At 43.1% G+C, this 22,901-nt stretch overlaps 1 protein-coding gene across 4 annotated transcripts in view; it reads right to left on the reverse strand.

The window, feature by feature from the left end:
* Nucleotides 1-5,509: 5,509 nt before the first annotated feature.
* herc2 (HECT and RLD domain containing E3 ubiquitin protein ligase 2) overlaps nucleotides 5,510-22,901 on the reverse strand; it is a 74,782-nt gene continuing 57,390 nt past the window's right edge. For 3 of the 4 annotated variants that reach the window (XM_044128864.1, XM_044128862.1, XM_044128863.1), the window contains exons 64-91: nucleotides 22,619-22,844; nucleotides 21,674-21,845; nucleotides 21,373-21,559; nucleotides 21,094-21,237; nucleotides 19,990-20,181; nucleotides 19,758-19,911; nucleotides 19,084-19,191; nucleotides 18,869-19,000; nucleotides 18,273-18,431; nucleotides 18,022-18,140; nucleotides 17,523-17,648; nucleotides 17,295-17,450; nucleotides 16,763-17,077; nucleotides 16,456-16,670; nucleotides 15,960-16,137; nucleotides 15,706-15,867; nucleotides 14,112-14,203; nucleotides 13,876-14,015; nucleotides 12,835-13,022; nucleotides 12,528-12,725; nucleotides 12,318-12,401; nucleotides 11,419-11,560; nucleotides 9,740-9,934; nucleotides 9,467-9,579; nucleotides 7,559-7,749; nucleotides 7,364-7,469; nucleotides 7,052-7,264; nucleotides 5,525-6,391 (exon numbers count right to left, since the gene is read on the reverse strand). In XM_044128864.1, the coding sequence (XP_043984799.1) occupies nucleotides 6,119-6,391; nucleotides 7,052-7,264; nucleotides 7,364-7,469; nucleotides 7,559-7,749; nucleotides 9,467-9,579; nucleotides 9,740-9,934; nucleotides 11,419-11,560; nucleotides 12,318-12,401; nucleotides 12,528-12,725; nucleotides 12,835-13,022; nucleotides 13,876-14,015; nucleotides 14,112-14,203; nucleotides 15,706-15,867; nucleotides 15,960-16,137; nucleotides 16,456-16,670; nucleotides 16,763-17,077; nucleotides 17,295-17,450; nucleotides 17,523-17,648; nucleotides 18,022-18,140; nucleotides 18,273-18,431; nucleotides 18,869-19,000; nucleotides 19,084-19,191; nucleotides 19,758-19,911; nucleotides 19,990-20,181; nucleotides 21,094-21,237; nucleotides 21,373-21,559; nucleotides 21,674-21,845; nucleotides 22,619-22,844 (4,680 nt within the window). In that variant the 3' untranslated portion in view covers nucleotides 5,525-6,118. Of the gene's footprint in view, nucleotides 6,392-7,051; nucleotides 7,265-7,363; nucleotides 7,470-7,558; nucleotides 7,750-9,466; nucleotides 9,580-9,739; nucleotides 9,935-11,418; nucleotides 11,561-12,317; nucleotides 12,402-12,527; nucleotides 12,726-12,834; nucleotides 13,023-13,875; nucleotides 14,016-14,111; nucleotides 14,204-15,705; nucleotides 15,868-15,959; nucleotides 16,138-16,455; nucleotides 16,671-16,762; nucleotides 17,078-17,294; nucleotides 17,451-17,522; nucleotides 17,649-18,021; nucleotides 18,141-18,272; nucleotides 18,432-18,868; nucleotides 19,001-19,083; nucleotides 19,192-19,757; nucleotides 19,912-19,989; nucleotides 20,182-21,093; nucleotides 21,238-21,372; nucleotides 21,560-21,673; nucleotides 21,846-22,618; nucleotides 22,845-22,901 lie in introns of all 4 variants that reach the window. The other variant, XM_044128861.1, reaches the window with a different exon arrangement.

Consider the following 22,901-nt stretch of genomic DNA (forward strand, 5'->3'; position numbering starts at 1 on the left):
CAATAGAGCTAGTACGAGGCAGCAACTGACCTGAGAGATGGAATCGTGGCCCGAATGAACACCAGGCAACCCCGACGCCAGTAACAACGGCTGAGGGAAGTGCCATCAGAAAGTCTCATTGAAGATGTGAAAGCAGCATGCATTCACATTTTCATGCAAGAACAAGGTCCGTGCAATAAACAGCTATGCCTTACCAGTAATCAGACACCCTGCAGAAACAATTAGCTGGCCAACGGAGGAGATAAAGACCACGGATGTTAAGGCTTGGGAGCTACTAACCATGCATGGAGGGTTCCACCCCAAATCCAGCACCTGAGACTGTACACGAGCCGTTGGGAAGGAGGCAGAGGACTAGTGAGTGTGAGAGCCACTGTCCAGGAAGAAACATCCAAGACCCATAAATACATCAAGGACAAAGCCTCAACAGACGATGTGCTCAGCGAATGTCTCAGACAACGGTTAACAGAGGATGAGGTGCTGGTGGTACCATCATAGGAGGACAAGCCCCTACATGGGATGTACCACCGACAAATAACTGAAGTGGATGATATCAGAAAGTCCTACCAATGGCTGGAAAAAGCTGGACTCAAGGACAGCACAGAGGCCCTCATCCTGGAACAGACCCTAAACACCAGAGCAATTGAGGCCCAGATCTACCACACCAGACAAGACCCAAGGTGTAGGTTGTGCAAGGAGGCCCCTGAGACAGTCCAACACATAACAGCAGGGTGCAAGGTACTGGCAGGGAAAGAGTACATGGAACGACACAACCAAGTGGCAGGCATAGTGTACAGAAACATCTGTGCAGAATATGGACTGGAACCCCCGAGATCAAAGTGGGAAACACCCCCAAAGGTAGTGGAGAATGACCGAGCTAAGATCCTGTGGGACTTCCAGATCCAGACAGACAAAATGGTGAGGGCGAACCAACCGGACATTGTGGTGGTGGACAAACAACAGAGGAAAGCCGTTGAGGTGGATGTAGCAATACCAAGTGACTGCAACATCAGGAAAAAGGAGCACGAGAAACTGGAGAAACATCAGTGATTTCAATATTTAAAAATTATGTCATCAGATACAAAAAATCTTTGTACTTTAAAGACCAAAATGAAAATAATTCATATAAATACAATAATTACATAATAACAAAATATGTTTTTCAATGCAGAACTTATTAATCTAACAAAAAGGTGTGTGTGTGTGTGTGTGTGTGTGTGTGGTGATATTTTTGTTCCTCAAAGAGAAAGTACCAAGATATTTTACTCAAGAGTAGCGGTACTTTGTGATAAATTCACTCAAGTAAAATTAATAAGTACAACTCAGTAAAAAATACTAATAAAAGTAAATTTTTTCAAAAGTAAATGTAAGTAGTTACTACCCAACTCTAGCTAAATGTCCTACAGGTTCTGAACATCTCATTAAGTCTATGGGTGAAATGAAGGTTCTCTGATAAGATGAGACCAAAATAAATTTTTTTCTCTCACTCTTTGACAGCACCAGTTTGAACGCAGCATCCCCGAGGAGAAATGTGGCAGCAGAAGTATTATGCTGTGGGAATGCATTGTTTTCAGCAGGGACATTGAAACCGCTTGGATTTGATGGGAAGATGGACGAAACACAGGGTAAGAACACGAACCGAACACAAATGAGGGGAAAAAAAAGAAAAACTTTCAAAACCATGTACCAGTTTTTCTCCACTTCACATTTCAACAAGAGTTGTCTGCTTCGCATTTCAGCTGAAGAAGACAAACAGAACCTGAAGAATGAGACGTTATCAGAACCAAAACCTTTCCCCCAGATCAGCGGCAAATGCTGCATTTTCATTTGCTCTGCCTGCTAAGTCGATGTTTCCAGTCGGAGGAGCTCGCAGCGTCCGCCTCCCTTGTTCTCAGAAACCAGTGGAGACGAGATTTCCGACTGACTGGAGTCACCTGGTCTGGAGCAAGGGCCGGCTGAGACAGAGCGGGATTAAAGCCACGCACAAGAGATGTCCAGGGGGGCTGACCGCACTCTGGTCTTGTGGGCGGATGTGAGAGTTATCAAGGAGAAAAGAGAAATCACATGGAAAAACACCGCCTGGAGCAAAGGATTAGTGTGAAGTCAGGATCAGCTGGATTCTTTTTTTTTTTTTTTCTTATTTTATCGATCATATGGGAAAGGCGTTTTTTTTAAAATGTAGGCAGGAATAGTTTTTATTTGTTAAAAAAAAAAAAAAAAAAAAAAAAAAAAAAAAAAATTCTTGGTGAGCATAGAAGAGGCGTGGAGAGAGCCATCCGGCACCATCTTACAGTGTTTAAAGCAGATTTGAAGTCGGAAAATATCCCACAACTCAACTTGGAAACTTTTTTTTTTTTTTTTTTATAATCTCAAAACCCATAGAAGATTTTTACTAAAACGTGTCGAATTCAGCTACCGAAGACCAAGATGGACACTGAAAAACTTGATATATTTTGCTACTATGTGACGGTTGTTGATCTGCACCAGGGTTTCCCCGCAGCATATTATAGGCCTGGCGGGCCACCAGGCTTTACTTGTGCCCCCACCAGGCTTAGCATGTGTTTGTTTTTTTCCATCCATCCATCCATTTTCTGTTCACTCTTGTCCCTAATGGTGTCAGGAGAGTTGCTGGTTCCTATCTCCACCTGCGTTTTAGGCGAGAGGTGGGGTTCACCCTGGACAGGTTGCCAGTCTGTCGCAGGGCAACACAGAGACACACAAGACAAACAACCATTCACACACACACACTCACACCTAGGGAGAATTTAGAGAGACCAATTAACCTGACAGTCATGTTTTTGGACTGTGGGAGGAAGCCGGAGAACCAGGAGAGAACCCACCATGCACAGGGAGAACATGCAAACTCCATGCAGAAAGACCCCGGACCGGGAATCGAACTCAGAACCTTCTTGCTGCAAGGCAACAGCTCTACCAACTGCGCCACTGTGCAGCCCTGTTCGTTTTTTATCATTGCTTTTTTTATTTTTTAAAGATTTCTTTGTAGGTGTTTAGGTATTAATCATCCAGTCTTCCAATAACATATAACTATCAAGTGATATTTTTCAAATTTCCTGTCAATTTTAAAAAATTTTTAACTCAAAGACATGGCTGCCAGCTGGATCAGTGACTGCTATAGCGCAGCCATGCGGCGCTTACCAAGTTTTCTGGGGGAAACCTTGCTGCAGTAATATACAATAAACTTCTGTCTGAAGTTTTGAGGTTGCAACATAAAATGTTAAGTCAAGGGCTCAAGTTCTCAAAAATCTTTTGTATCTTTTATGAAGGTGTTTAAAAGAAAAGGTTATTTTAGCGGTTAGTTGAGATGTTGAACCATTGGCAGTTGCAACGGGTTGAAATACAAAGTTTCCTTCTGGCAAACAGGAATTGATCCTTTTGCTGTGGACCGTTGCAGATTTTGCACCACAAAATGTCTTCCACACTCTGCCATGTTTTTGTTTCTTATATCAGTGGCTACCAACATTTAGGACAAATAACAGCGGGTACCTCCATCTGAGGCCATCAGACACTTTTGTCTCTATCCGTCATATTCAGTCCCATGGACAAAGCTGCTTTGTCACGCCAACCATCTCAACGGAATTATATCTGGACATTGACTAGGCCACTCCATTTTTTTTTTCTTTCGAGCTATTCAGTTATTTTTCTCCACACTCCAAACATTCCCTATCAGATTGCATCCACAAAAACTTAAGTCTGACTTCCAGCCAGCACATGTAACATGATGAGGAAAGATTACTGAAAACTTGAATCTGCCCACAGTGAATAATTTTAGACTTGAACAAAATAGATGTTTTTGTTTCTCACTCTACTCTGTGACAGAATCCATAAGCAAGTGTTGTAAATGAGGGTCCCCGCCGCCAGGCTCTAATATCTGAGCAGGACCTGACTTAAGCCAGAATAACGCCGTCAGTAATGATTCCAGGGGGAAAGGTCACCAAATCCTCAAGGAATGCAAATCATTTTAAAGCCAAATCGAGCCGCCATAAAAACATTTCTCTTCTGTTTCTCGTGACTCGGCCAAGGTTCTCATGATCCAATAATGGGGGAACACAAACGCGCTTAAAGGAGATTCTTATGGACTGAAACGCTACGCAGGGTTTTAGGAGGAGTTTTTGTTTCTCCTGTGACCCTTTGCCTCCTCGGCTGCAGAGCGAGGTGCAGTGCTGAAGTCACACAGGTAATCGGAGGGGATTTCTTTAATCCCACAGCACTAAACTCCCACCTGTCCTACTCCCACCAGCTGGTCTAGAACAAATAGTCTTTTCTAAAATCCCAGCTATGTTAGAAAACGGAGATTAGAACCAAAAATGTGACATCGTCAAAGTTGGAATAGTATTTTCGATTGCAAAATCATGTCTAATCTGGAGTACCATGTTTGACAGAATTAGACCCAATAATCCAGGATATAAATCTCACTTTTGGTCACTATTGGTGTCAATTTGTTTAACACTTGCCTTTCCAAACTAATGCTGAGGGCGATGCTGGTATTACACAACTTATCCCTTTAACTGTCACCCCAAATACTGTCACATGCAGGTCAGTGGGTCAATGGGGGACACCGGCGTCCTCATGGCAGTTAAAGGGTTAATATTTCTGTCCTTATTAGGGAACTGTATTGGGATTCATTTTGCTTCTTAGATATTTAGTACTTTTTTTTTAGTTTGGGTTTTTCTGCATCCTGGCAATTTCTGACATGAAATAATGCCATCTGTCATATCTAATGTCAACTTGGAGTTATTAGAGGAACTTTGTATAGCTGCTGTAATTGAAAGTCATTTTCAATGTAAGCAAATTAAAAAAAAATCTACCAGAAGGAGCTAATTTGGTTTGATTAGGGGTCATAATTTCTCATACTTCATGTCAAGTCCTCATTTGGATACGAGAATATAAAGTGAATAAATAACGTGTGAGATTTGAGTGGTTTTATGACTACAGTTCATGAAAATCTTCACTTTTCACAGGTTAAAAAAAAGCAAGAGGCATAATTACTTTGTAATTATGTGATTACAAAGTAATTGCAATGATTTGAGTTGACTTGGACTATCGTTTCTTTTCAGTCATTAATTTCATAAGCCTATAAATATGTTTCACCAAATTAGAAATGGAACACCTCATAAAGGATGTGAGGTGACACGAAAAAGTATCTTGTTTTTTTTTTTTTGTCATTTAATTGCTCCAGATAATCCAAAATATTGATGGAAGCAATGGGAGAAAGCAGATTAGCTAAATTTTTTCGCAGATTATCTCGACATAGTAACAAATACAATAAAATATATATATGTATTTTTTAAAATGAAAGTTACAAACCACAGCTATGACAAAAAAAAATCTGCCTTATTAATTGATTACTTAATAAGCTAATAGTTGTTTTAGATAGCAAAAATAATCTATAAAGAGCCTAATTATCTCACTGTACCAGAAAAAAAAGAAAATCAAAATAAGAAAACAAAAGCAGGCTTATTGGTATAACTACTGAAGTATAAAACAGCAACACTCATTGTTAAATAAGCAGGATTTATTTTCACTTTATTAACAGAAATTTATCAACATTTAATATGCAGGAATGACCCCTGTGAATACATGGCACAATCATATACATTCTTTAATGAGACAGTGCACAAACTTGGTGGATGGGTAAATACAGAAACCTTAGAATGATCCTTCAGTGGGCTCTGAGCTGGGTGAGAAACATCGACTTTAAAAATGTTTTTATACATATATATTTATAAAGAAACATGGTCGTTACTAAAAAAAGGAAAACAAAAAAGGAATCCTAGTGTTATCACACATCAGTTTCTATATACAATCTAGGGACAGGTAATTCACACAAACCAAAAGGGAGGAATCTACCACAGTGCTAGGCTGTAACTGTAATATACTCATTTCCATGTAACACAACAATCACATGTGCAACTGATCATTTTAAAGAAACTAAAAACAAACATGTTTTTCACTTTATTTAGCTTATAATTCTTTTTAAAGTCGTCGCACAGCCACCCTTCTCCCCCCGCAAAACAGACGTTTGTGCCTCAGTAGACCGCCCATATGAACGCGTGCGCCGTGAAGTGTGGTTGACACAGGATCCTAGCCGTCTGTAAAAAACTCAGTGTCCCGTCAGGTAGTCCTGCGTGGAGTCGGAGGCAAAGGAGTCGGCGTCCTCGTTGTCGGAGTCCTCGCTGCTGTCGTCTGCCGCGGGCTCCCCGGAGAGGGCGATGCGGGCGTAGTCGTCCGTGTCGATGGACTTGCAGAAGTGAATGGCGTATTTGAGTTTCTCCTCCAGCACCTGTTTGCATGAGTACCTGGGAAGCTTGAGCAGGAAGAAACACGTGTAGGACTCTGGCAGGAAGTGGTCGGGAGGGTTGTATTTATCCAGAACCTGAACACAAACGAAAGCGGGGTTTTAGCCAAGGAGATTGAAGATTTAGCTTTTTTTTTTGTTTGTTTCAACAGGCTACGCTGTTCAACTGACAAAAGACTGTAAATGCAGCAACAGAGATGCTAACGTTTCCAAGTCAAAACCACATCCTCAGTTTCATTTGTAGCCATTTTTGTTTTAAACACAAAAGATCTAATTGAATAAGGCCGGATGTTTCCGCAGTGGTCATGCATTAAATAAGACACCAGTAAAAACAGAGACGGTAGAAAAGTAAGGAACACAGCAACAAGCAGCAGCTGAAGAGGCAGATTGAACTGGCACCATTAACCATCCTAACTTTACATAGGAATACAGAAATTTGCTCTGCTGAAAAAAACAGGACCAGATGTAACAGATTTGTCATAGCATGGTCAGACAGAAAACAGAAGGACAACCGGACAGATTGTGAAAGTACAGATGGCTGGATGGTCAGACAATTGTCCAACAGGTGGATGGAAGGAAGGTAAGACAGACTAAGGTTGTTGAATGGATGGACTGTAAAAATATGGATGGATTGTCGGATGGTTGATGGACAGAATGATGGATCGTCGGATCGATGGATGGACTGTCTGATTGATTGGATGGATTGACTGGATGGATGATCAGAGGACCTTTCCTCACCTGCACTACAAAGTCTCGGCCCCTGAAGTCGGCGATGGTGCGGGGCAGGCGTGTGCGGCCCCAGACGAACCTCAGGAACAGAGACCTCTCTGTGTTGGAGAAAGACTCCATCACCTCCCAGAACCACTGGATGAGCGGCGCCGTCGGCTCCACGCCTTTGTACGTGGCCACCGACTTCAGCAGGTGGAGCGGGATGTCTGGGCTGCCGCACACCTAAAGGAGAGGGAGGATGAAGAGGAGGTACTTCCATCAGAATCGGCACAAAGCTGCAGGACAGGGAGACTTCTGGAGGCCATGCATGATCTCTCTCACCATGGTTTCCAGCTCGTAACCAGTAAAAAGTGACAGCAGAGGGACTGGGACCACCCGAGCCATTCCCTCACGCACAGCAGACACCTGCTCATCAAACTCGTGGAGTCTGTACAAGAAATTTAAACCCAGATAGATTAGAGAAGAAAAAAAAAACTTAAAGAAATTCCCATCAGTGCCATCAGAAGGTTTTCTAACCTGTAATTGATGGCCAGGCGGACGTATTCGGCCCGGTTCTCCAGGGTGATGTGGGAGTATTTGGAGCTGAGCTGGATGTCCTGTCCGCTGGCGCTCGGCACGGTGAAGGGCAGCGTCATGGCCTCAAACTCCTCCGCCGTAGCCTCGTTGTCCCGGATGTACATCAACCCGGGAATGAAGTCCTTATCAACCTGTGGACAACACAAAGTCACCGCTTATCACAGAGTCTGGCTCAGGGCTGCAACGATTCAGCAAATGATTTCCATTTTTACCATTCCTCGAGGCAAATTGTCTTTCTCGAAGCTTCGATAAGTTATATTTTACTATTTGGCGCACTGTGAGCTGCTAACGGATGCTAAGTGCTAGGAACAAAGTAAAAATGATGCTTTGTGCAACAAGTTAGAGAACTGTGCAACTTTGAGTCCCTTTATTCTGTCCTTTCATTTAAAAGCAGGTATAAAGAGAGGAAGTCAGACTTATTTTCACATTTTTAATAAATAATTGTGGCAGCTGAGGGCTGTCACATTGGAAATGTTTGGAGGATTTCCTCTTTCAAACATTTCTTACAGATTAAGTAGCTACTACATAACGGGAGAATTTTCTATTTGATTTCTCAACTAATTGTCAGAATGTCAGGATAAATTACTTGGAGTGTTTTCCAGCTTGGGTGTGTCTGTGTGTACGTGACTGCAGCCATGGCCACAACACGTCCCGTGAGGTTCACGGCGGTCCTCTCTGTCTTGTGCTAAAACATTCTTCTGCCATCTAACCTTTTGCGATATCTCGGGGGAGAAAACTACAAAACAAAAGCAGCTTTGAGAGGGAAAATTCTTTTTTTCCCCCTCCCCTGACTCCTCCATTCTTCCAAGGATGCTGCAGGAGCGTATGATCAGAGCGTGAGGACAGGAGTGGACTCACGCCACCAGCCAAAAGCGCAGCGGAGGCAACCGTCTTACCAAACCAGAAGCGCCTTTAACTTTCGTGAAACGAGTTCAGGAGAAGTTTCCAGAAACATTCGGAGAGTTTTGTACCAACAAAGAGCCAGGCTCAGGTTTTAATCTGAGGGGGGAATGTATAGAAATGTGTTTTTAGCAATGCTGTGATGCAGATCACGTGGACTGGAGGAGCTAAGAAACATCAGACGTGAAGGGAGGACTTTGCTCTTACAAGCTCAGAGTCAATGAGTTTATTTATATGCAACACGCTGCAATTAGGCTGCCATTATCAAATAAAACATGCGTGCATTTAAAACTGGTTCAGCCTCCAGTCATGTAATCATGTAACAGCCTCAAACTTTGAATTCTGTTTGGATTTTATGTGCCAAATCAACATAAATTAGTTCTTATAAAGGAGATGGAGGAATAATGAAGAAGTGGAAAAGTATTAAAAGTATTTTCCCACTTAATGTCTCAGATTAGGAATTTCTGAAATCCCCTCAATGAGACTTTTCAGATTTTTATGAAAAATTTTAAAAATGTAAAGTTTTCTTATGACTTTATTCAGTTAATACTAAGAAAAAAAAATCTTAGATTATCCCTACTATTTTTGTCGTAGAGATTACCTGAAGTCAAACTCCAAACAAACAGAAGTAGTAAAACACGCACGTAAAAGCAAAACGACGTCACTCTGATCTATGAAAACTCAGTGCATTTATGGAAAAAAAAACACCCACATTTAAAAATAAATAAATAAAATTCTTCAAAAACAGAACATTTTTTTTGTCAAATCCCCTCCCCCATTCTCTGAACTTGTCAAACCCAAAACTCAAACAGACAACTCTTAGCGGTGGATCACTCGGCTTGTGCGTCGATGAAGAACGCAGCTAGCTGAGAGAACTAATGTGATTTGCAGGACACAAATGTTCCGTGTTACACACACACACACACGCGCACGCACACACACACACACCTCACTGAGGTCAGCGATGGTCAGGTTCATCCCTGCCAGCTGCTTCCATACAGGCTCTGCCAGGTTCAGGCTCAGAGGGCTTCCGGTTCGGATTGCGATTCCCAGGAGAACTCCTGCATGAAAAACACATCAAACCACACTGCAGAAAATGTCCAACAGCAGAGGTGGCTGCTGTATGCACTACACTTTTTATTTGGGACTATATGTTTTTTATTTTGGCTCAAGTGTTATTTTTCCGTGATTTGCTCACGAGGAGATCAGGCGGATTTATACCCAGGAAGCGAAACATGCTCATGTGAAGAGAGGACTTGGCAGCGGGGTTGAGCAGGAAGCAATCCCTGTTGGCGCCCGACTCGTCGCGGCCGTTCGGCGTGACGATGAGCAGAGGCGTCAGTGAGTTCTGCAGCTCCTCGCACATCTCGGCGATGGACTCGCTGTAGCCTCCGCCGCAGTCGTCCACGGACTCGCCTGATAAGAAAGAGAGAGGAGGAGACGGAGATAAAAAGCGGGCGTCAAACCGGGCCAGATCTGTGGACAAACTGGGTTACTCTAACTCTGGGATTTTATAAGACGTGCTCTCATTGTGAAACACTTATTTTGTAGGGATTTGTTTGTTTATTTTACTAATAAACAGCTGAAAATCAGCTTGGCACATTTAGAGACTTTATGGAAAAGCAAGGCAGACTCAGTCAGTCCAGATGAAGAGAGTTCACACGAAAGCCTTCAAGGACAAAGTTTCTTTATTAGATTTATATCTGGACTTTGAGTAGGCCATTCCAGCACATGGATATGCATTGAGCTAAACGAAGAGTCTGCAAAGCTGTGACTCCTGTGGCTCTCACAAAAACCAGGCAGGAAATGTTTTTGATTATGCATGAACTAAGAAATGGTCATTGTAGGAGTTTTTCAAGCAAGTTCTTATGCAAAATCTGCTTTCAACATTTAAAAATAGTCCTGTCGCAATAAGTGATGAATCAATTAATCGAATGATCAATTAAAATGGGTTCAATAACTCCTATTCTGATGATTAATGTGATGATTAACTAAGGGGGATTTTGTTTACAGAGACATTATTCATTTAATTTTTCTGGTTTCAGTTCTGTGTGGCTTTTATTTCCTTTTTATAATAATTATTGCTGTGGGTTGTTGTGTTTTAATTTAGGTATTTAAAATATCCTCCAGTTCCAGTGTAAAGGTTTTTGTTTTTTTTACAAAATTGAAATTGGTCTTTCAGAGGTCAAACTCGCATTATTACATTATATTACTTTAAAATTGTCTGAAACCAACAATATTATCTTTTATCACAATAATTACTGGGACAATTTATTGTCCAGCTAAATTTGATGTTGTGTCAAACCTACGTAACTTGCTTCAAACTATGCCAACTGTTCTTCATTTTCTATATTTATATTAAAAAGAGGCACATCTCATTCTAAAAATATGTTTTTTGTCTTTTGTATAAATGGATTTGTTTTGTTTCATTTCTTAAATCTTAAAATATAAATAAATTAGAGCTTAATTTTGTTAACTTTCATAATAAACCATGTTATGTAGGACATCTTTAGAAAATTATCTCTAGCTTTAAGTGGCTCTTTGGAGGCAAGACTGCTGGTTGTTGTACCGCTGTTACAGATGTTCTGTGACAAACGACGGCTTCACTGAACAGCTGGATTTATATCAACTTACACAAAAGTTGGTTCTGTTGACAAGTGAGGTGGTTTTTCAACGCAGATGGTTGCATTTAACTTTATTTGAGGGTTTCAGAGTAAAGGGGGTTGATACAAATGCTTTTTCTTTTCTTTTCTTTTTTTTTGTGAAACTACTGAAACTCGTACATCTTTTTCCGTCAGCAGCAGCAGCTTGCCACGTTCTGTTGGCCTACTTCATAAAAGCCCGTCAGGGGAATTTGAGGAAGCGGCTGTGGCGTCCCCGTTGTGGACATGAACACATACCTACAAACTTAACCTTCCACACGCGATGCGGGAGCAGCAGGCTGTCCGGGCTGAACGAGCTCAACTTGGCACACATCTGACCGAACACAGACTTGGTCCCGTCGGGGCCCGCCAGACCGCCCTTGCTGCGGGAACGCTTCACCTGCAGAGTGGAAAACGGAGGGACAATAAACAAAAAATGAAAAAAAAAAAAAAGAAAAAAAAGTTTGACTAGTTCCTGTTTTGCGTGTAATTGATTTACTGTTAGAAACATGGTAACAGAACAGAACTGTGTGTGTGCGTGTGTGTGTGTGTGTGTGTGTGTGAGCGGTGGGGCTTAAAGTTACAACAGGACTTCCTACAGACAGAAAGGACTGTAGATCACATACCAGGAAAAAAAGGAGAAAGAAAAATCCTCTTATGAAAGACATCACATGAAACACTGAAGTATCTCAGGGGAGAAGAGGAGGAGGAGGGGAGCAGAGCACAAAGGAGACAGACTTTTTTTTTTAACTGAAAAGCTGAATTCACTGCACTTAAATTAGCTTTTTGTGTGATTTATTAAACCTGGATAAATATTAGCTAGTGCTTTGAAAGAAATTTATTCTCAAAAGTAAGAATAAATTTGTTCAACGGATGCCAAAATTTGAAAACTAGTCTTTTCTTTTAAAACATGTATAAAATTCGTTTTTTGTTTTTTAAAAAAAAAAACATGTTTGGCTCTATGATGAATAACATATCTTTCCTGAAAAAAAAAAAAAGAAAACAAAAACAATCAGTAGTTTATTTGCTTGGTCTTAGTTGTTTTCTTAATTATAGTTTTCTTGGCCTGCAAGTATTTTTGATTGGATTTTGATCCACGTGACAAAAACTTTGGACACCTCTGGATTAGAAAATGCAAACTTGAAATGGGAGGCTACCTGTATTCTGTTCAGCTCCACCACAGGGCCGTGCTGTCTGTCTCTCACCATCGTAGCTTGGACCACTTTCCTGAAAGCTGCTTCCTGTTTGCAGAAAAAGATTTAAATGAATTAAAATAAATAAATAAATAAATAAATAAATAAATAAATAAATAAATAAATAAATAAATCCTCTGCACTCCTGCTGGATAAATCTCCATGCCGACATACTTTGCCCTGGGAGATGAGGATGCCCCTTAGCGTGTCGAATCCGACCGACGGGCCGTGCCCCGTCTGGCCCAGCCGCCCCTCCAGGTCGAACATGGGGATGCAGGGGCAGAACAGCTCAGAGAAGTGATGCAGCAGGAGGAGTCTGTTCCTGAGGCCCATGATGGCGATCTCCTGCAGGTGGTTGTACTCCATGGGGACCTTCAAAGACAAACAAAGAAGAGAAAAAAAAGCAGCGATTTCCAAGTGTCAAACGAGAACTACAGAGCTTTTACTGCCACCCGGTGGACAGCCCGAGCTGGTGCAGCACCTGTGAGGGTAGCTTCCCAGCATTGGTGGGCTTGCTGGTGGACCAGGCGAGGGTGTGAGCCGAGCCACAGGCCACTCTGTTGATCTTCTTGCCCTGCAGTGCGGCGACCAGCCGCGGCCTCTGGATGGCGTTAGTGGTCCCGTCTCCCAGCTGGCCCTCGTCATTGTCGCCCCACGTATAAACTTCTCCTGAGGGCGCCACATGACAACACAAAGAGATTTTTGTGAATTATTCACATTTGGATATGTTCTAGTCGTAACATTCTACGTTTTATTTGGCGGTATTCTGTGACAGAACGGATGAAAATTCAACAAAAGAGCTCCTTTAATTATTTGCCCCCAAATAAAATCGGGGTTTCAAAAGTAACCAGGTTTATAAATAGAGCCATCCTGTGCATAATTTAGAGTGTTTTCACATCTGATGGTCCGATAGACTCAGTTCAATTGGAGACATCTATTGCATTTTCAGCTGCCATGGTTCACTTTCACACACACAATGTGAAAATAAGCCAAACCCTAAAAAAAAAAAACAAAACTGCTCCTCTCTTCGCCTGTGATGGCGCTGCACCAAGAACTACGACGGACAAAAAAAAACCTCTGAAGAAGACACTGAGCACAAACAAAACTGGAGTAGCATCAATGTTAGTGTAGGATTTCTCTTTTGTCTCTGTTAAAAGACAACGAGCTGTTTCTCCGACTAGCACCAGACTCATGTTCGTTTTGGTTGCATCTACCCAGAATGCCCTGTGCTTCAGTCTACTTCCTGCTTTTGGAGTGGTCTCCAGTTCACTTCTATCCACGGCAGACTTTATTTCTACCAAACTGTGACCTACGTCTTTAGGCGGACCAGAGTTTGCATTTTTTGGTTCGACTGCGCATTCACACTTCCCCAAACAAACCAAACTTTCTAAGCAAACAAACTACAGCGCCATCAAAGTTCTAGTTTAAACAGGGCAGGTGTGAATGATGCCTTAGTGTTGTAAAGGTGGCTGACCCTTGGTTTGGGCAGACCAAAACATCTGTGGAAAGTAGATGGTCTTACCGTCCTCGGTGCAGCAAACACAGTGCAGAGACCCCGTGGCGATGGCGATGACTTTCTTCCCCTGAAGCCCCTGGACCTGCCTGGGCCGCCGCACGTGGTCGTCAGAGCCATGGCCCAGCCGATGGTAGTCCCCTTTTCCCCTTTCAGTCGAACACAAACACAGGACCAAGTTCAGTCAAGGAACAACACCACCACCGGGACCAAACAGGTCTGCATGCAACAGATGTCATACACACCACGTGTAGACGGCTCCGGGTTTAGTGAGCGCCACCGAGAACTGAGAGCCGCACTCCACTTTCACCACTCCCAGGCCGGTGAGAGAGTCAATCTACGGGTTGAACATCATTGAAATAATAGTTTTAGAATCAACATGAAGCAATGCGATGCATTTGTAAATGAGAGCAGGTTATTTATATGGCTCACGCATTAAAGACAGGCTTCATGTTAAATGAAATGACGCTTCCTTCTAGTTGCATTTTTGTGCCGCAATGAGTCAGAAGGTGGGAAGCATTCCAAAAAACAGCCTGGTGTTGATGGTGAAGAGAGTCTGATTTATTACCCACAGCCACCGGACTCTGTCCGCGCTCACTTATTAAGATTGTGACAGCAGGAGCCATTTTTCTCACCCTGAACGCATCGTCTGTCTTTGAGCTCCCAATCAATCCTTATCTCAGGCTGGCAAACAGCAGAGTAAAGCCGTCTGATCTGATAATGAGATGTATGGTGTTGCTACGGCGACTCATTTAAAACACCTCTTCTTTTTTTGTGACAGATATCCAACACAGGAAGATTCTTTACAAAACTGGAAATCACAGCCAGTGAAATAATAGTGTGAGAAAAATGCAGGCAGAGTCAGCTTTTCTTAAAAAAAATAAACAAATAAATCACAATGTTCAGGCCAAACTTGTTTAAACGTTGGTTAAATACTAGCTAACATATTCAGAATAAATATATCTTTAATTACGATAAAACAATCCTACAAAAATGGGAAAAACAGCTTCTTAGTGTGTGTGATTGTATATACTACATTTAAAGGATCACTTTCTCAATATTTAGCAATAAATATTATGAAATATATTAGCATAGCAGGTCATTTGTGGAAAGTGAGGATCTTTTCCTGGTTCTCCCTTTTTTGCAGTTGTACTGCTATCTATTTCTATTAATAACTTGGTCATTATCAGTATTGGATTGATACCAGTGTGGCAAAACTGATACTTTATTTTCAAAATCCCTTTGGAAATTTTAATTTGTTTGCAATTTCTCAACCCTACCGTAAAATGGATTTTGCTTTGCAAAGTATATTTTTTGCACTGTATTTAGAAAACACCACACACAAATTTGCGTTGCTATTGTTTCTGTTCATTTGAACCTTCACCCCGAGCTTTCCCCCCAGAAAACTTGCTAAGCCTGGTGCTCGGGGTGCATTCAGCACCCTGTCGTCTTTTTGAGTTAAAAAAAATGTTTAAAGTTGGCAGAAAGTTTGAAAATATCACTTGATAATTACGTGTTATTAAAAGATTGGAAGATTAATACCTGAACACAGACTGTAAAGCCTTAAAGAAAATAGAAACAAAAAGAAATTATTAAAAAATAAGTAAGCCTGGTGGCCCGCCAGGCTTACAATGTACCGGGGGAAACACTGCTAACCCTATAAATATTTTACAGACACCTATACACCTTGTCTAAATTCTGTACGAAGTTAAAACAAACCAATTTGAACCCCCCCCCCCACACAAAAATACCAAAACATTAAAAGTTTCATGATATATTAGTGAGCAGGTTTATTTTAGAGTAAAACAACTAAAAGCTTCATTTGTAACTCTGGTTCACCTTCATGGGGATTTTGCAGCCGTCACTTCCTCCTCGTCCCAGTTTCCCGTAATCCCCGTCGCCCCAAGACCAGACCATGTCATCATCGGTCAGACACAGCGTCTGAGCGTCCCCACTGCCACAGGCAACATCAATCACCCGGTGACCCTGGAGGGCGTCCACCTGGAGAACAAACACAGACGGGGAATTATTTATCGTTCGGCCAGCAACAACTGGAGCACGGCGAGAGAGACGGAGAGCGAGAACAAACAGACCAGTTTGGGTTTCAGCTGGTCCTCGCTGTCGCCGTGGCCCAGACGTCCATAGCGACCTTTGCCCCAGGTGAAGAGCTCTCCGCTGGCGGTGATGCAAGCGCTGTGCGCGCCGCCGGCAGCGATGTCCACCACCTCCACTCCTCTCAGGGACTCTATTACACGAGGACGGTCGCAGGGACTGGGAAGTGAGGAGGAATCCCAGTTACTGTAGAAGCAAAACCTTTTATACTGGTTTGAGCTCCAATCAGGCAACAATGTTAGTTTGCGTCAATACTTTATGACAAAAGATGCACCAATAATTTGGTGAAACAGAATCGGTGGAAGAACGGCAGGCCAAAAACAAAACAAGAAAGAAAATGGTGATGTAAAATGCTGAAGAACCTGTATTTTGCATTTTTCTGATTCGCTAGCAATCATTATTAGCCTGATCTGAGCATCTCTATTTAAGACCAGCTATTTGAAGTTAAAGTCATCCTTGAGTTTCAAAAGTTTTTACCTTCTGTTCCCATGGCCCAGCTTTCCATCCTCGGCCTCACCCCACGAGTACACTTCTCCCTCGGAGGAGAGCGCCAAGCAGTGCTTCCCTCCGGAGTTCACCGCCACCTTCCTGATGAAGACGTGTTGGATGGACTCCAGTAACGTTGGTGTGGACATCGATTCCGTGCCACCAATCCCCAGCCTGCCCCCTGCTCCGTATCCGGTAGCGTAAAGCTGAAGATCGAGATAAAGTCGATTAGGGCTGAAATGTGCGCCGTTCGCAAAAGTTTCGTGAGGTCAGGTGGGATTAAGCGGAGGAGACACACCTTTCCATCAGCCGTGACTGCAAACAGAGTCTGCTCTCCGCCGATGAGCTGAACCGGCCTCAGCGTGGCGAGCGCTTCGGTGGGCGTGGGAACTTTGACCTTGGCCCCCTCGATGCCCCCCAGCTGGCCTCTGTGGTTGTGGCCCCAGCCGTAGATGGTCCCGCTGCCTCCGGCGGAGAGGGTCCAGTCGTCGGGCCGCCGGTTCATCCACTGAACAAGCTGCTCGTCGTGCTCCCGCTTGAACAGATCGTGACTCTCGTGAAGTCCGTTCATGGTCTCGTGGTCCGCCATGAGCTCGCGGATTTTCTTTGTCACCTTCGGAGGAAAGGAAATCGCTTGTTACGGACATTTCAAGGTTTCGGCCGGGCAACGAATCAAATTTTTGGTTTTGGAATTTTTAATTTTCGGAATATGTGGACTCCGTTGTACGAATCAAAGCAGAGGTGACTGAAACAAAATTCACTTTGTGAAAATATTTTCTGTCGTTTGTATTCAAAAATGTTAAATGTCCCCACAGCCTCAGTGGACTTACTTCGTCCAGGAAGACTCGAGGTAGAGACGTCCTCTTGTCGAGGGCGATGGCCACTCTGGAGGCGGTGCAGTACCGACGGAACCAGGCCCACTTATGGGTCTCGGCGCAGCAGGGAAGCGTGTCAAGCTCAAGGTCACAAGCTAGAGCAACCAAAACCTGGATAAACGAGTCAGAATTAGTTCGACAGACGCATGCATACGTGTCGATATCTCCGATGCCGCAGCATACCTTGAAGAACGGACTATGAAGCAGCTGCTTTCCTCCCCTGACGATGGGGTCCTCGTACTCATACTGCCTCTGCAGAGCTTCGGGGAGACCCTTCACGAGGGCGGCCAGAGCACTGCCAGTGAAACTCTGAGGGAATTGAAATAGATTTACATCACTTCATACACCATTAAACATGGCATCACTAGCAAACTAGTGGGCCAGTAAAATAAGTCAGCTATTTAAGATCGCTTATTTTACTTATTTTACTTAACTATGCTACTAAAATATAAATAATACTTTTTTGAAAAGCAAAAAGAAAAATGTATTAAAAAAATAATCACCACCTCTTTTTATTCAAAGGATGGTTAAAACAGAATGACTTAGGCCATTATTTTTGGAAGGTGACAATAAAAGGTACTGCACAAAAATTATTGTTTATCTTTGTGGCAAAACTACAACTAATAGAAAACATTCTCAAACTAAAACATTAATAATAATATTAACAATAAGTTTTACTCACAATGGAGCGGGCCTCGCCCTCGCTGTCCCCCAGCAGCCTGTTGATGTTGATGGATTGACCGTACTCTGTGGTCAGGAGCTTACGCAGACGCTGCAGCGCCCACATCCTGTGTCCAGCAGCTGTGCATGAAACAGACTTCACTTAAATCTCACCATCATTTTTCACTTTAACACTCCAAATATAAACTTGTATCTAAGAAATGATGTAAATATTCAGACAATTATGAATTAGTAGGATCATCAGGTGCTGACCTAGCGCACTGAGCTGGGCGCAGGCAGCAAGGGAAGCAGCGAGGCGCGGCACGATGCTTCGGTTTGAGGCGAAGTTGAGCCTGAAGTCCAGCAGGCATGTGACCAAGTCCATGGAGGGGCAGGACAGGATGCAGCGGTCAGACAGCAAATCTTTGGGACCTAAGAGGAGAAAAGACGAGTTCAGTCACAGAGGACTAGGGCCACCATAAAATAAATAAATACAATCCTGATGTTTTTTTCCTCAGAATTCTACTTCTGTTTTAATCTGTCAAAATTAAAATAAAAAACAAAACATTCTGAGGTGCACATCAATCAAGTTGTTAGTATATGAAAAATAATCACATAACTGATTTGTTTGTATTATGAATGACAATACTTATAACAATTTTGCCATTTATAACAAGACTTACAAGCCCTGGCGGAAGGATTTGTTAACTTGCTTTTTATCCCTGTTAAAAGCCCGTTTAAAACTACGCTTGTCTAAAAATAATTCTTTTTCTGAGACAAAAAGTCAATTTTTTCTTTCAGTGGCCCTAATCTTCTTCCATAATTAAATCTTTTGTCGTTTGAACTGGTAAATAAAAATGTCCGCTCACCAGCAGCCGGCATGATGGGGTAGACGGTGAAGCGCCAGCCCCAACCGTTCACTGATCCGTCGCTGGTGAACTTCCATTTGAGTTCATCTCCTGGGATCCTTAATTCGCTGGACCAGTCAGACCACTCTCGACCTGAAATATGCGCAGCATTATTTTATGATTCATTCATCTCTTCTTTTGTGTTTCAGTGAGGTAAAGCATCCTCCTCCGATTACCCGATCTGACGGAGACGATCCTGTTGGCTCCATCCATGATGGTTAGCGGATCGTGGCGCCGCTCGGTTGAACACTGCCGGTCGAACTCTATCCTTAGACCTTCAGCACCTTCCAAACAAAGAGGAGGTGATTTATTAGGCTTTAAAAATAGGGCTGCAACTAACAATTATTTTAGTAATTAAGACTTTTTTTAAAACAATGTAAACGCATTTGCTGCTAAAGCATTTTATTTTAAAATGCTATAACAGCGTTCCTTTGGTGAACGCATCTGCAGCTAAAAAAAATGTTAACATCAAAATGTAAAAACCTCAGGCCTTTCTGCTTGACTTATTGATACAGTGCAGAACGGATCTGTTTATGATTTAAACCAACTGATGCATAACAAAAGATGCTTAAAAGGAGATTTTGAACCGGGTTAAGTTAAAACAACCCATTTGAGGAGTTTTGGGGAGAACATATTTATAGACATCGTTTGTCTTATCCTTATCCTAAACAGAAAATGTATCTATTTTTGGTGCAGGCTTGGTTTTAATATCTGTTCTGCTCTGAACGGCAGGTTTTTTAGTGTATAATCCAGATAAAGATTCATCAATTACTAATTTACTTGAAAATTATTTCACTAATTGATTCGTCCCGCCTTCAAAGTGATTCTTCTCCTCGGGATGCGTTCGTACCTGGGATCTTGACAGTCCCGCTGGTGGATGTGTCGTCAGTGTACGGATGGCTGCTCTCCACGACGACCGGCTGGGAGGACAAGCGGCCGCTCTGCGAGTCCGTGGCAACGTCTTCCAGTTCGGTGACGCAGAGCTCCAGCAGCATGTCGGCAACCTGAACGACAGAGAGAGAACGTGAGGACGACGAGCCCCGAAGCCCCTCCGTCTGAGTCGGGAGGATCCGCCGTGTTACCTGTGGATAAGCCGTCCCCATGCCAGACAGCACGGCCGACAGAACCTCCTTCCCTTTGTCCCCGGAGCGGCAGGACACGGCCAGCTTCAGCAGGTCCACGATCACCCGAGTGTCGTCGGGAACGAGGAGACTGGTGAACTCGTCCAGGTACTGAGGCTCGGGACCGGCGACCTTACTCTGGCTCTCAGAGTCCTGACAGAAAACGTTCAACAGAAAAGAAAAAAATTTAATAAATCAAGGTTCACACAAGTTTATGATAAAATTCCAGATTCAGATGTCCACGGGTCTCGTGGTTCCCATTTTAGGAGATACTGAAAGGTCCCGTTTGGATTTTATGAAGTCAGGTTCTGTGAAGTTATTTGTAATATTTTCCTTAAATCCTTACATAAATCATATCACAAGAGCTGGATTTGCATTGGCCACCTGATTGCGCAATATGACATTTTGAAAGTAAATTTGCTTAATGGAAACACACCAATTTCAAAAAACAAAACAAAAAAACAAAAAACTCATTTATTGCTAAAAAGTTTTTGGTGCTATGATGATGTGATTTTTCGGTTGTACTAAAATTATTTTACTTCACAAAACTGCAATGGAAACACTCTTTCGCATCACACGAGTCACGTGGTCGCCAACCAGATGTTGCCGCTGGCGCAAACCACAAAGCAAACCCCAGGAAGTGGTAAGATGATGATGGCGTGGCAAGCTTTTTTTTTAAATGAATTATTGCATAAACAAACTTATTCATGTGTAATTTTAATTGCATTTAATGGAAACAATGCAATTGCAAAATTGTGTTGTTGTTTTTTACGTTAGCATAACACTGTCAAAGCTTTGCGTAAAGAAAATGCAGCAAAGGTCACAGTCATGAAAAAGTAATAAAAATAGTTCCTATTGTCACTTTTACCACCATCACCACAATTTATCATCCTAAAAATTCCAGTCCATGTTGCCCTCCTCTAATTCACATGGGATTTTAATGGCTGCTGATGAGGCAGGTCAATGCAACCGGATTGGTCGACAGACAGAAGAATGAATGGATGACTAAACAAATGGAAGGGTGGATAAATGGATTAATGGAGAGGTGGACATTTAGCAGCTGACCTCTTTGGTCTTGGTCATGGTCTCGGCAATGATGCTGGCGGCTCCTGGGTCATCTGTGACGGGGATGAAGGGACGGGCGGAGGCTCCGGAGGCTGACGGAGTCACCGCTGATGACGGGGTCACTGCGTCTTCTGAGGATGCCGCCTGATCACACACAAACACAGAAAACGTCCCACTGTCAAAGACTAAACTTTGGTCCAATCAGAAACCTTTCCGTGCTTCAACAGGAAATTATCCGCATGAAATGAAGATGAAGCGTTCCGGTTTAGTGTTCCTGACCTCCCCCTTCTTGTCCTGCCAAGGGCTGGGGCTGACCCGCTCTTCGGCTTCAGCGGGGACGGGGGGACATTCTTCGTCGCTGACGCAGGAGGATGAGGAAGAATCCAGTGGGGGAATGGGAGAGCTGGAAGGACACTCTGCTGGCAGGATCATGCTGGCTGGCATCAGAGCACCAACCACCGCATCCCTAAGGGCAGCCACACCGCACATCCCGTCATTAGAGCTACTACGCCCCTAACAGGCGGAAATACGGCCGACTCCCATTGTTTGTGGGAGTTTTAGGTCCCTGGAGACAGCGTACCTCGCATACACGATCTGCAGAGCCGACAGAACGTGGGACAGAGCCTGCTGTTTGGCCAGGTTGCCGTCCAGACTCAGGAGAATCTTGGCCAGCGAGGGTCGGTTGGGCTTGGCACTGCTCTGCCCGCTCATCTTGTTGCTCACTGTCAATGAGTCGCCTTCTGACTGGACACCTGTGATGTTGGAAAACCAAAACAAAGACATGCACAACGATATTTACGAGGACAGAAAAGCTGCGCCAGTTTGGACGGGTTTTTATTGAACCAGGCTGGACTAAATGTGATCCAAATCACAATGTTCAGATTGACATTGTGGTAAGTCTGTTGGAAGCTAAAAGAAAACTTTAACTCAGTGAAAGTGCCTTTGTTACAAAACTGTTTTTGAGTAAAGACAACTCCAACTTTGTAATTTTAGTATCATGTGCTCTGATTTCTTGCTCCATAAATCAGCGTCTGATTGGACGCTGGAAAAGACTGTTGTTGTGTTCAAGTTGTGCTGACAACTGTTAGCCTATCAGTGAAGCTAATCAAGCCTAAAATAGCAACTCAATGCTAAACATGTCGCAGCAGCACAGACGTCCCAAACACTAATGTCAGCGTCTACAGTCCGTGTTTCTAAAGAAGATCCATGAATGATCAGGAGTTTCTGAAACACTTGAAAGCTAAATGGAAATTATAAAACTTTGCACCAATCTGATGGTTGGAAAGCCTAAATAACAAATTGAAAACAATAAATATTTTGGTTGTTGTCCACTTATCCAATAATTTAGCAGCAAAAAGAGATTTTAAATTGAACCTATGGCTTATTTTCTCAATACACAGTTACAGACGATGCCATTAACTCTCTTAAAAATTTTTAAACGAGTCTTCAAGAGAAGCAGATGAAGACTGTTCCCTGTCAGCCCCATAGAGACGTCTTAACTTCACACATGGAAAGGAGGAATTACCCAAATAGGAGGCTCCCAGGGAGTCCCTGGCAGTCTGGAAGAGGACCGGCTCGTGAACCGAGGGCGTGGTCACATCCACGGTAGTCCAGGCAACGCTGTGGGAAGAGCCACACGCCACTCGAGTGATCTTCTGTCCCTCCAGGCCCTGAACCAGGGTGGGCTTCCTGTTAACCGTGGTGGTGCCGTTTCCCTGCTGGCCGTGGTCATTGTCTCCCCACGCATACACCTTATACAGAAACACAAGATTTTACTCCAAAGCAACTAAATGTCTTGTATTTCCATT

The sequence above is a fragment of the Gambusia affinis genome, linkage group LG10 (genome assembly GCF_019740435.1).
Source record: "Gambusia affinis linkage group LG10, SWU_Gaff_1.0, whole genome shotgun sequence".
NCBI classification, from domain to species: domain Eukaryota; kingdom Metazoa; phylum Chordata; class Actinopteri; order Cyprinodontiformes; family Poeciliidae; genus Gambusia; species Gambusia affinis.